Source organism: Ursus arctos, unplaced genomic scaffold (genome assembly GCF_023065955.2).
Source record: "Ursus arctos isolate Adak ecotype North America unplaced genomic scaffold, UrsArc2.0 scaffold_24, whole genome shotgun sequence".
NCBI classification, from domain to species: domain Eukaryota; kingdom Metazoa; phylum Chordata; class Mammalia; order Carnivora; family Ursidae; genus Ursus; species Ursus arctos.
The window spans coordinates 10974763-10987628 of NW_026622919.1; the positions used below are offsets into that span (position 1 = coordinate 10974763).

General features: G+C 38.3%; 1 protein-coding gene across 5 annotated transcripts in view; it reads left to right on the plus strand.

Annotated features, from left to right (window-relative positions):
• The window catches only part of ABCA6 (ATP binding cassette subfamily A member 6), a 72726-nt gene that overhangs the window by 49746 nt on the left and 10114 nt on the right, over window positions 1-12866 (plus strand). For all 5 annotated transcript variants that reach the window (XM_057317847.1, XM_044389100.3, XM_044389099.3 and 2 more), the window contains 10 exons: window positions 1735-1842; window positions 2655-2828; window positions 3257-3370; window positions 5666-5782; window positions 7343-7420; window positions 8699-8790; window positions 9491-9611; window positions 10873-10990; window positions 12086-12177; window positions 12639-12817. In XM_057317847.1, coding sequence (XP_057173830.1) covers window positions 1735-1842; window positions 2655-2828; window positions 3257-3370; window positions 5666-5782; window positions 7343-7420; window positions 8699-8790; window positions 9491-9611; window positions 10873-10990; window positions 12086-12177; window positions 12639-12817 — 1193 coding nt within the window. The remainder of the gene's footprint in view (window positions 1-1734; window positions 1843-2654; window positions 2829-3256; window positions 3371-5665; window positions 5783-7342; window positions 7421-8698; window positions 8791-9490; window positions 9612-10872; window positions 10991-12085; window positions 12178-12638; window positions 12818-12866) is intronic.

The window sequence follows — 12866 nt, forward strand, 5'->3', positions numbered from 1 at the left end:
CTTCCCCCAGTCCCTGGCAGTCGTCATCCTAGTTTCTGTTTCTATTAATTTAACTACTTTTGATACCTCAGATAAGGACAATCGTGTAGTTTTTGGTGACTGGCTTACTTCCCTGAGAATAATGTCCTTGAAATTCATCTATGTTGTAACATGTGACAGGATTTCCTTCCTTTTAGGGGCTGGATAATATTCCACTGTGTGTAGATACCATGCTTTGTTTACCCCTTTATCTATTTATGAACATTTGGTTTGCTTCCTCCTCTTGGCTATTATGAATAGTGCTGCCATAAACACGTGTGGGAAGGTATCTCTTTGAGACTCTGCTTTCAATTCTTTTCGATATACACCCTGAAGTGGGTCCTGAGTTTTTTTTTCACTTCTTTTATTTTACTTCTCTTTTTTTTTCCCAGGAGTTGAAGCCTCATGTTAAATGATCAGAAATCATTTCCCTTCCTACATTCATGCATAGATGTTGCTGGATTAGGCGTACACTTTTATTTTTATTTTTCAATACTTCAAAAAGCACATTTTTATGATAGTGATTGTTTCATTTTTTAATTTTAATTTTTTATTAGTTTCAGAGGTAGAATTTAATAATTCATCAGTGGCATATAACACCCAGTGCTCACTATATCAAGTGCCCTCCTTAATGTCCAACACCTAATTACCCCTCCTCCCCCACCCGCTTCCCCTCTAGCAACCCTCAGTTTGTTTCCTTTAGTTAAGAGTCTCTTACTGTTTGCCTCCCTCTCTGTTTTCATCTTATTTTATTTTTCCTTCCCTTTCCCTATATTCATCTGTTTTGTTTCTTAGATTCCATGTATGAGTGAAGTCATATGGTAGTTGTCTTTCTCTGACTGACTTATTTCGCTTAACATAATACCCTCTAATTTCATCCATGTCATTGCAAATGGCAAGATTTCTTTCTTTTTGATGGCTGAGTAATATTCCGTTGTTTAATGTCTATACCACATCTTCTTTATCCATTCATCTGTTGATGGACATCTGGGCTCTTTCCATAGTTTTGCTATTGTGGACATGGCTGCTATAAACGTTGGGGTGCAGGTGCCCCTTCAGATCACTACGTTTGTATCCTTTGGATAAATACCTAGTAGTGCAATTGCTGGGTCATAGGGTAGCTCTATTTTTAACTTTTTGAGGAGCCTCCATACTGTTTTCTGGGGTGGCTGCACCAGTTTGCATTCCCACCAATGGTGTAAAAGGGTTCCCCTTTCTCTGCATCCTTGCCAACATCTGTTGTTTCCTGAGTTGTTAATTTTAGCCATGCTGACTGGTGTGAGGTGGTATCTCATTGTGGTTTTGATCTGTATTTCCCTGATGCCAAGTGATGTTGAACATTTTTTCATGGGTCTGTTATAAGAAGAATTAATACCTAGTTTTCTGAAACTGTTTCAAAAGATAAAAATGGAAGGAAAACTTCCAAATTCTTTCTGTGAGGCCAGCATTATCTTGATTCCAAAACTAGACAAAGACCCCACCAAAAAGGAAAATTCCAGATCAATATCCCTGATGAACATGGACGCAGAAATTCTCACCAACATAGCTAATGGTATCCAACAGTGCATTAGAAGGATTATTCACCACCATCATGTGGGATTTATTCCTGGGCCGCAAGGGTGGCTCGACATCCTCAAATCAATGGGATACACCACATTAGTGTTTGTTTCATTTTTTTAAATATTCACAAGTTTAAAGTACCTTTTATACTTGCAGAATTATGTGTTCTTCTGGATGGGGCTGCCGGAAGCTTCCATGTTCTTATTTTGGATTGTGTGCAGCTTTTCGCCTTACATCTCCATGGGCAGTATCAGCGATTACAAAGTAAGAGAAGGGGACAAAAAGAGAAACTTCAGGGACTCCAGTAATTGTGATTTAAATGCTATGTATTCAAAATGTTTCCCTGTGAGAAAAACATATAAGCATATGTTTAATTTATATAGTGTAGTGAAGCTTATTTCTACCAAGAACCTTTACTTCTAAAAATACAAAATATTTTTTACTTCAAAATTGCAGGAAACATGCAATAATTTTACAGGGACTCAAATTAATCTAAACTTGTAAAGGGGGCTATTCTACCACTTTTGACGACATTATTTCCCAGCGAAAAGGAAGAAATCATTGATATTTAAATTCAGGACCAGATGTAAGACTTAAATCCCCTTTCTACTGTGGCAAATAACATTTTCGGTTATATCTGTATTTGGTCATGTCTGTTATCCAAGGCAAAAGAGTTAAATCAGATTTAGGTAAGTCACCCTTCACTATTCTGAGCCAGTAACCCCCATAACATATTTGGATAATGGATAATTTATTGTCCTTCAGATCACAGGATAATATCTCTTTTGAAGGAATCTTATGCCTTGATTATTATAAGATCTCCTTTTCTATTCATTATGCATGAGTTAAAGTGGTGCTGGGAATCAGAGCTATAAAATAAAATAATATTCATTTTCACAATGGCCATCATTATGGAATTGGCTCTTTGACCTCGGATTCCAGATAGTATATACATAATTAAATTATTAGAAGATTTTAAATGATTTGATTATATTCATCTTAAAATCTCTCCCAGCGTGTTTGTTTTGGATTTGGAATTCAACTGAGTCTATGTATATCCTGTGTTTTCTCATCAGAAGAGAACTAAATCCCAGCTATGGATTTCAGGCCTCTTCCCTTCTGCTTACTGGTGTGGGCAGGCCCTGGTGGATATTAGCTTCTTCATTTTTCTTCTCCTTTCAATGTATTTAATTTTTTACATAGCAAACATAACGGAGATTAACATCACAAGTCGAATTGTGTTTGGTTTGGTAAGTAACACATTATGTAGACAATGTCTTATAAAGTAATTCATGATAAATTATAACATTTTATATTTTCTATAAGTAAGACATTTTCATTTTTATGTTGTCATAAACTAAAACAAAAAAAGTTCAAAGTGCATATACAATAAGATTTCTTTTTTTAAGACTTTATTTATAGTTTGAGAGAGAGAGAAAGAGAGCACGAACAGGGGGAGGGGCAGAGGGAAAGGGAGAAGCAGACTACCCGCTGAGCAGGGAGCCCAATGCAGGTCTCGATCCCAGGACCCTGAGATCATGACCTGAGCTGAAGTCAGACACTAAACTAAGCCACCCAGGCACCCCTGAAATAAGATATTTAAAAATGTTTGTAATTTAATTTTCCTTTCCACTAATACTTCAGTGTTTGACTTTGATATTATTTGTATTACTTTCAGATTGTATTTGGGCTTGGTTACGCAGCTTCACTTGTCTTCTTGACATATGTGATATCATTTATTTTTCGCAAGTGGAAAAAAAATAGTGGCCTTTGGTCATTTTGCTTCTATATTGTAAGTACATATACAAACATATAAACAGAGAGATAGAGTAACTTTCAGTGTAACATTAAATATAATCACCTTTGCCTTGAGAAATGTTACAGTATATAACATGCTTACAATTTCTAATTATTCTCCCTTTTTCTTTTACATATATATCTATTTCAGTGTCCTTGTCTATTGCATTTTTATACCACTGAAAAGCTACATACTTAGGGAATATTGGATTGTCAGATTTGAAAAAAAAATTAACATCATTTGGTATAATTCACCTCATTTTATAGAGGGGGGAAAATTGAGTAATTTGTTTAAGGCCACATAAAAATCAGTGACGATCTAAGAATAAAATTGAAGTCTCAGAACTTATGTCATTCCTGATGTCAAAAACTATGAGGTAGTAGGATAGTTGACAATACTATTTTAAAGTTTATGTTGATCAACACCTTGAGTTTAGTGGGCTAAATTGTACATCTCCACGGAGACCTCAAACAGTTTTTTTATGCCTGATATAAATAATATCAGGCATAAAAACATATCAAAACAATAATTTTATGCCTGATATAAAGAACTTGTAGTTTCATTTAAAATATGTGTTGAGGATATGTTCTGTGATAATCGATCTTTCATCATGCAGTTAGTATCAATTTAAACTATGCTAGTCTTAGGATTCACAGATCATATATATAAAAATGTATCAGATGATGGTAAGTGTAGTTGTCCTTTTGTGATCTTGGGTAAATTTGGAAGGAAAGTATAGCAAGGTCCCCTCATTATTGAGTGAAGCCACCCTCAGCTGTTAATTTCTTTCTAGAGTCCAGTGGACTCTCCTAGCCCGCAGGGTGTGGTCCCTCATGGGTATTTTAGGCCCTAGTCTAATAAGGAAGTACCTTTCAGCCTATGGTGGAGGTATGGTACTGCATCTTAGCGCGCTGAGCCATAGCACGTTTCCTTTGGTGCAGTTTGCAATCCTCTCTTGTTCCAGTGAATGAGAAAGGAGGAAAAAAACAACTCACAAAAGAAACTTGGAGGCTTGGTAGAATAAAAGTAGTTAGCTAAGTGGACTAACGGACTTCTAGTTATCAAAAATAAGGAGCTGGGAGAAAAATTAGACACGTGCGAAGTCATGGAAACCAAGAAGAGAGAAACAAGTAAACGTGGATAATCACGCGATACCTTTGCAGAGAGATCGTGGTAGTTGCAAAATAAGAAAAGTTTTTTGGATTCACCACCTAAAATGCTTATTGTACGCTTACTGAACACTTGATTACAAGTTATTTGGTTTTATTGCCAATTGTTTTTTATATGTAGATTACACACTCCCCCCCCAAACTGTACGTTCACTTAGTAGTCACACAGCATTCCCCTATATAACAATCCCACAAAACAGTATAGTCTTCTGATCTAAAGACCTAGGAATCACACACACATAGGGTTTTGAATTCCCACTTTGTCACTCACTACCTGTGTGGCCTTGAGGATATTTGTTTCTCTGAACCCTAGATTTCCCATATGTAAGGAAGGACTAGTAAGAATGACCACATTATGGAGTTGTTGTGGGGATTAAAGCAAACAATGCATGCTAAATTCTTAATGCCTGGTGTTGGGGTAATATTCAGTGAATCTAGTAGTTACAATTCTTAGTGTTTTTATTATAATTCATACATTAATAAGATCCAGCAAAGGTTCAATACAGTGTTCAACACACACTTGTTGACTGATAAACTGATCCTTAAAACAGAACAATGAAAAATTATTTTTATCCCCCCATCCCACATTTACCAGTATCTTACAAGAAAGTAAGTCCATTGCAGTCAAAATCCACAGTATCAATAAAATTATTTGTTTGGAATGGGGAAGAAATGGAGCAGGGATGACATTTAGAAAGCTTTAGTCTAGGTGGGAGGCAGTATGGACTTTTTAAAATAACCACCTGTCCAGCTTTCCATCCTATACATTTTTAATAGGTTTTTATACATTCACAATATTGTTACCTTAGCATTAAAAGGTATTTTCTCTCTTTATCCTATTGTCTTAGATTACACTTAATGTACTGTCAGAAAGTCTACCTGGTCACTTTAGCATTCACCTTAATCTCCAGGTTTTTATCAAAAATTTTTCTGTCAAGTAGCTAAAGGTCATATTTATTCTCATTAACAAAAACCCCGCACTTCCCTTCTCCCTCTGAAAGTGGTGAATCTGTATGTGGGAAAATTCTGATACATACGATGAGAACACTTACATCTTAAATATTTCCCCTAATATCAATGAATATGTCTGACATGCAATATATTTTAACTTGCCTTGTAGACCTCAATCATCATGTTTGACATTATGCTGATTCACTTCAACTTGCCTACCTTGATTTCTAGCATGGTTTTAGTTCCCTCAGCTACCATGGGTGGATTTCTAGCTTTTTTGGCACAGGTAAGAAATATTACCAACAGTGTCCTTAATTTTGAATACGCAGCCTATTAAAGTGCTTTGCCCAAAATCTATAAAGATAGAATGCAGGCTCGTGGTTTCCTGGGGTTGGAGTGGAAATGGGGATTGACCACAAATGCATATGAGGTATCTCTTTGGGGTGATGGAAATGTTATTCAGTTGAATTGTGGTGATGTTCTCCCAACTCTGTAAATTTACTTAAAATCCTTGAATTGTATACGTAAAATGAGTGAATTTTACGGCATGAAAAATTAACCTCAATAAACCTGTTTAGAAAGCTTTGCCATATGCTCTATGCAAAACATAAGTGTTGTCAAATGCTATTCAAAACTAATGCCAGATTGAAAAATGTTTCCTAGTTCAATGGGTATTCATTATCCATTGCAAGGATAAAATCATATACAATACCATTTATTCAAAAATATATATTAAACAGTATTCTGTGTTAGGCACTGTGCTGGTCATCAGGGACACCTGATGAACAAGATAGCACAATCCATCCTTTCACAGAGCTTGGTGGAGATAAAGACAGACCTCAAACAAGTCAATGCAAGAGGGCTTAAAGGATCCAAAGAAGAAGGGCAAAGTGCCAAGGGCAGGGTATAAAGCACAGCTGACACAATCTAGGGACTCCGAGAATTCTTCTGGGGCGGGGCGGGAAGCAATGCTTAAACAGAATCCTGAAGAATGAGTCAGAATTAATTAGCAGGAGAGTGGGGCCGAAAGTAAGTATGTTCTGTAGAGAGAAGCTAAGGCATTGAAGCTGGAGAGACCAGGAGGCATTAAAGAAGGTGTGATTCAAATGGAAAGAAATGTACAATGGGATGAGCCCAAGAGCTCAGCCAGGAGCATACCATTTAGAGCCCCACATCATCCTGGATGATACTTCAAAGAAAGTAAAGAACACTGTCCTAATCGCTTGTGTTCTTGGGAACCTGGGAAAGCCTTCTGTCTGCAAAAGCATTTTTCCATTATTGAGCAACACTTAGATTTCTCAACTGGAAATTCAATTCTTTGCTTAAGGCATTTCTCTCCTACTATATAACCTAAGACCTACGAAGTGAACTACATTAACCTGAATCTGTCATACGTTATTTAAGAGGAATGAGTTACTTTCTGAATACATTGATTGATGAAGAAAGACTAACATGGTGGGGCTGATTATTTTGGTGGGCGAGTCACCACTGGGGTAGGAAGGGGCCCTGAAAAGGCTCTTGAGGGGCGTTTAGGACAAATATTGTCAACCACTATTATTTTTCACAGTGCAGGCTCCTCTCTCTGTTATGCTTTCAGCAGATTTGAGGCAAACCTTAAACCAAAAGATTAAAGAAAAAAATCGGAAAAGAGGAACAGACATAAGTTCCCTGTTCACGGAGAGATAGTGTTGAATGGGGGGCCCCTTTCTTCTCTGCAGGGAATTGGTTGTCACCAGTGCATGCTTAATGAGGGAAATATGCAATATGTGGAATTCCATATTATTGAAATGCAAATCATAAAGCTGATGAATTTGCATTTAGCTGTTTTTCTTTTTTGTCTTTGCAGAGAGCTTATGAGCACCAACGAAAATACCCAGACCACAGATATGACCCAAGTGGAGTTGATCTTCTAGTATGCCTAATAGTAAGAAAGCCTTTCTACCTCTCCACTTTTTTTTTTTTTGATAGTTAGCATTTACCATGATAATTGTTTGGTTTATCCGATGTGTGCCAACTTTGAAAGCACTTTTAATATAGTCTCAGAATAGACTCAGAATAAGACAATTCAGACATGATTCCAAATCATAAGTTAGTTTTTATGTGTGTGAGTGGACTGTTTAGGTCCAGAGTCTAATATAAAATTAGTTTTTCATGTTTATTTATCCTGTTTATTGCCACCTCCAAATTTGAGAGAGATTGTAAGAAATACAGGTGCAATGTATTGAAATCTTTTGAATTAAAGATAAAAAGGGCAAAGTTGAATAATAAAAATGAAAGGGAAAAATGATTTTACATATATACATATATATATATAGCTGAAGAAAGCTACTGTCTCTGAATACAATGTGTCCCTACTTTTCTAGGCATAGGAGCAAATATGGACAGAGGTGCCTGCCCATGTGGCATTTACATTGTGGGGGAAGGAGACAGATAATAAACTAAATAGATAATGTATATTGTGTCAGATGGGCGGTCAGGAAAAGCCTGATTGAGAAGTAAAGATCTGAGGGGGGCAAGGAGGCAAGCTACAGGGACCGCTTGGGCTAGAGCATTCCAGTAGGAGGAGCACAGGTGATGCTGGCTTGTTCCAGGGTCAACCAGGAGGCCAGTGTGGTTGTGGCCAAGTGACCAAGGGAAGAGTGGTACAAGAGAAGGTCATGGAAGTCACAGGGTAAAGTGCAGGGTAGACGGAATGGGCTACACAGAGCATCCTGGGTCACTATAAGGACTTCAGCTTTTCTTTGAGTAACCAAGGAGTCATGAGGGTTTTAAGCAAAGCAAGATGATCAGACTTAACTTTTTAAAAGAGTACCTCTAGTGACTGTGTTGAGAATAGATGTTTGGGGCCAGGGGATAAGAGGAAGGAGACCAGGTAGCAGGTGTTACAATATTATAATGAGAAATTATGATGGCCTGGACCTGGGTGAGAGCAGCACAGGCAGGGGTGAGAAGTAGTTGGGTTCTGGGTAATTGTGAAGGCAGAGCAGATAGAATTTGCTGACACACAGGATGTGGATTGTGAAAAGAAAGGAGGCAGGTGGCACTGAGCTGGGCTGTCATTGTACAGCTGGGCTTCTCCCCTGATTTGTAAAAATGGCTCACATGTATTTTACCTGAAGACAAAGGCCACCAATTTAATTCAGATGTTTAGGTAATATTTGTGAACTTATGCCTGTATATAACTGTGTTTCTTTGCTCCTAGCCTTACTTGCAGGCTTTGATATTTGTTTTTATCCTAAGATGCATGGAAACAAAATGTGGAAAGAAAATAATGCGAAAGGATCCTGTTTTCAGGTTGGGATAAAATTTAATTTCGAACTTAATATCATATTTTAACGTTCCTCCCTAATGGCTGCACTACTGACCTGTTAATGTGGCTTTATAATTACAATGTAAGCAGTGTGCTGATTTTCATGATGGTCCGTCGATTGCTGGCTCACTGCCTGGAAATAGGACTCTCAGTCTGAGTTCTGCCACTAACCAGCGGAGGGAGGTTTTCAGTTCCTCAGAAATTGAATGAGTACTCAAATATGCCATTTTCCTATCTAAGATGATCACACATCCTTGAACAGAGGAGATGGGATGGAATGGGTTGAGCAACCTACCATAGTTCAGCGTGTTTCAGAAGATGGACGTTACGCAGGGGCTCTAGGAGGGTGAATAGTGAAAGATGCTGAGGGCAAATGCCGGGTGTGATTAAGATAGGCTCACGGTCAACAGAGAAAATGTAGGTGACCTGATTTTTAAAGAAGCAGCAGTAGTAGCCAGCAAATTTGCAAGGGTCAAAGTTTCTGGCTGGAAGAATGACAACAGTGAGAAGGGGATTCTTGGCAACGGGGATGGGAATGCTTGGAAAGAGCAGAAGCAGTATTCATGGGGCCATTATCATCACCAGTGTATGGAAAGAAAGGATGGCAAAACCACAGAGAAGCTGATTTGGGGGATATTCTTGCTAATGAAAACTCCTATGTCCTATATTTCATTTTCTCCACAGAATTTCCCCCCAATGTAGAGGCTCTCGACCTAACCCTGAAGAAACTGTTGACGAGGATGAAGATGTTAAAGCAGAAAGGCAAAGAGCAGCGACTGCCCTAAGCACCTCACATGCAGACGAGGTAGAAAAAGCAAGCGACATGGGTGCCTGGGTGGCTCAGTCAGTTAAGCGTCTGCCTTGAGCTCAGGTCATGATCCCAGGGTCCCGGGATCGAGCCTTGTGTCGGGCTCCCTGCTCAGCAGACAGTCTATTTTTCCCTCTCCCTCTGCTCCTCTCCCCGCTCATGCTCTCTCTCTTGCTCGCTCACTCTCTCAAATAAATGAGCAAAAATCATTTAAAAATTCAAAAAAAAGAAAAGCAGGTGACAAAGTGGATGTTAATGGAGCCATATTCAAGAACTATCAAGAATAAAGGTCGATATGCTGGTTTTCATTTCGAAAGTTTGAAGCTTGGTGTATTTTCATAATTCTTAAATATGTAGGCGCTTCTTTGGAGTATCCTAGAAGCCAAAGGAGCACACAGAACATCATGGTTTTATTGTTCTTTAGAGAAAAACGGGCTTTGGTAAGTAGAGGTGTAATTTCAAAACCAAAAATTTCATGAGTTGGAGAATTCATGTGAGATTTGTTATAAAATGCTGGATAGGGATTAGGATTTTAAAGGTTATTCTTTTGTCTGACTTAGATGTCGTAATGTGCCCATGAGCCTAGACCCTTCTGGGAGGCAATGAGCCAGTTTCCATGAAGCTATACTGTTTTATTTTATTTTTTTAAATATTTTATTTATTCGAGAGAGAGAGAGATTGAGTGGTGCACATGAGCGAGCAGAGGGGCAAAGGGGGAGGGAGAAGCAGACTCCCCGCTGAGCAGAGAGCCCGACACAGGGTTCGATCCCAGGACCCTGGGATCATGACCTGAGCCAAAGGCAGACGCTTAATCTACTGAGCCACCTAGCCACCCCTATACTTTAGAAGATACATTTAGAAGATTTAGAGATATTGTTGATATCAGCAAATGCAGGTTACATTTGAAACAAGCAATATGGATTACTGTCAGTTTAAAATATACTTCATTTTGGGGTTCCTGGCTGGCTCAGTCCATTAAGCATCTGACTCTTGATTTCAGCTCAGATCATGATCTCAGGGGTCGTGGGATCAAGCCCCATGTTGGGCTCTGCACTCAGGAGAAAGTCTGCTCCAGATTCTCTCTCTCCCTCTCTCTCTGTCTTAAAATAAATGAATAAATCTTTTTAAAAAATTAAAAAAATGAAAATAAAATATACTTTGTTTTATGACATAGAGTAAGAAAATTTCCAGTAATGAGAACATAGGAACATAAAGTCTGTGAAGGTTAAGAGGAAAATCACACTGTCCTCTATTCCAGAAGCCTGTCATAATTGCTAGCTGTCTGCACAAAGTGTATGCAGGTCAGAAGAAAAGTTGCTTCTCAAAGAGGAAGAAGAAAATAGCAACAAAGAATATCTCCTTCTGTGTTAAAAAAGGTTTGGAAGACTCCCTTAATTTTATTCACCATTATTTCAGAAATACCCACTGACCATCTCTGTTACAGGCACCATTGCACTTGCTGAAGCATGCATGTATGCTCTCATTCATTCAACATGTATTTCTTGAGCATGCCAGGGACTGCTTTGGGTTCTGGAATATAATCGTGAAAGAAATCGGAAAGTCCCTGTTCTCATGGATTTTACTTCCTAAGAGAGGGTCAAAAACCAAAAATAACTTATCAAGAAAAGTGTCAGGTGTCACAGAAGCAAGCTCTATGTGGAGCGTTCAAATGTGTGAAAGGACATGAGCGACTTGGGGCTGCATTCACTTAGGGTTCGGGAAAACCTTTCTGGAGCAGTAACATTTAAGACAAGACCTGGGTGATGAGAAAGGTGCTCAGCTATGTGAGCACACAGAGATAAGGACACCCAGACAGAGAGAAGAGTCAAGGCAGAAGCCTTTGGAATGATCGAGGCGTGAAGGGACAGTGGATGCATCGACAGGTGGAAAGGAGGAAGTCCAAGAGGGGAGCAGGGCCAGATTGGGTCCCCACTTTGTGAAATACAGCAAAGGGTTTAGATTTTTATACCAAATTAGTGGAATGCCACCAGAGGGTTTTTGGCTAGCTTTTTATTACCATTGAAGTTTTGAAAAAATTAACACGTTGGCTATTGTTCGTAAATTTGGTTGGCTGACAAGAGGCTTATATATCAGTTTAGATGAAAGATGATGGTGGCTTGGATGCAGGTGGGGGAATTTGGGATGGAGAAAATGTCCCTGATTGTCCAAGTTTAGGAATCACTTAAACATGTACTCAGCACATCAGCCGTCTACTACCAAAAAGAAACTGGCACATTTTTAACTGAAAAAGTAATCTGGAAAACACAAGATTTATTGACAAGAAATCCATAAGCTTTTCATTAATATTTCATGTAATTATAGGAGTTCGAGAACATGGTTTGATGACATGGATTACGTATGTGTTAAAAATTTCAAAATAGTACTGAGGGGTGTGCATATCTCAAAAACTTTGAAGAAATAGGTTTATGATAATTCAGTTCCCAGATTGCTAATCAGAGATTCTCTTTCAGGTGAAATTTTGGGATTGCTAGGACCCAACGGTGCTGGTAAAAGCTCATCTATTAGAATGATTTCTGGGATCACGAAGCCAACAGCTGGAGAGGTAATAAGAAATGACACAATGATTTTCATTCCCAAAATAAACCTTTCACGATAAATGGAGGTTATATCTTTGTAAGACACTACTTTTAGTAATTTAAATAGTTTTCTATAATAAATGTATGAATTTCTACAATATTTATTTTAGCTTTTTAATTTTTATGTATTTATTTATCTTTTTAATTAAAAAAATTTATTGAAGTACAATCAACATACAGTGTTATATTACTTTTAGGTGTACAATATAATGATTTCAATATTTCTATCACTTACAACAATGTAGATTATAAAGGGTATAATACTAAGTGAAATAGTCAGAGAAAGACAACTACCATAAGGTTTCACTCCTATAATATTTCTTTGATGCTCAAAAAATTTAGGTATTTATTTGCTGTATGTCAGTTTCTTGAGTGTGAGATTGGAGAAAAGGCTACATGTGTTTCTAAAACTGGTTTACTTTCTTAGGTAGAACTGAAAGGATGTGGTTCAGTTTGGGGTCATCAGGGAGACAACACGGTCAACTTCCCAGGATACTGTCCTCAGGAGAACGTGCTGTGGCCCATCCTGACAGTGAGGGAACATCTGGAGGTGTTTGCCGCCATCAAAGGGCTGAGGAAAGAGGACGCCACCATTGCCATTTCACGGTAAAGAGAGGTCATGTGATTCCTTTGTGTCCAGAGGCAGGGAGGCTGA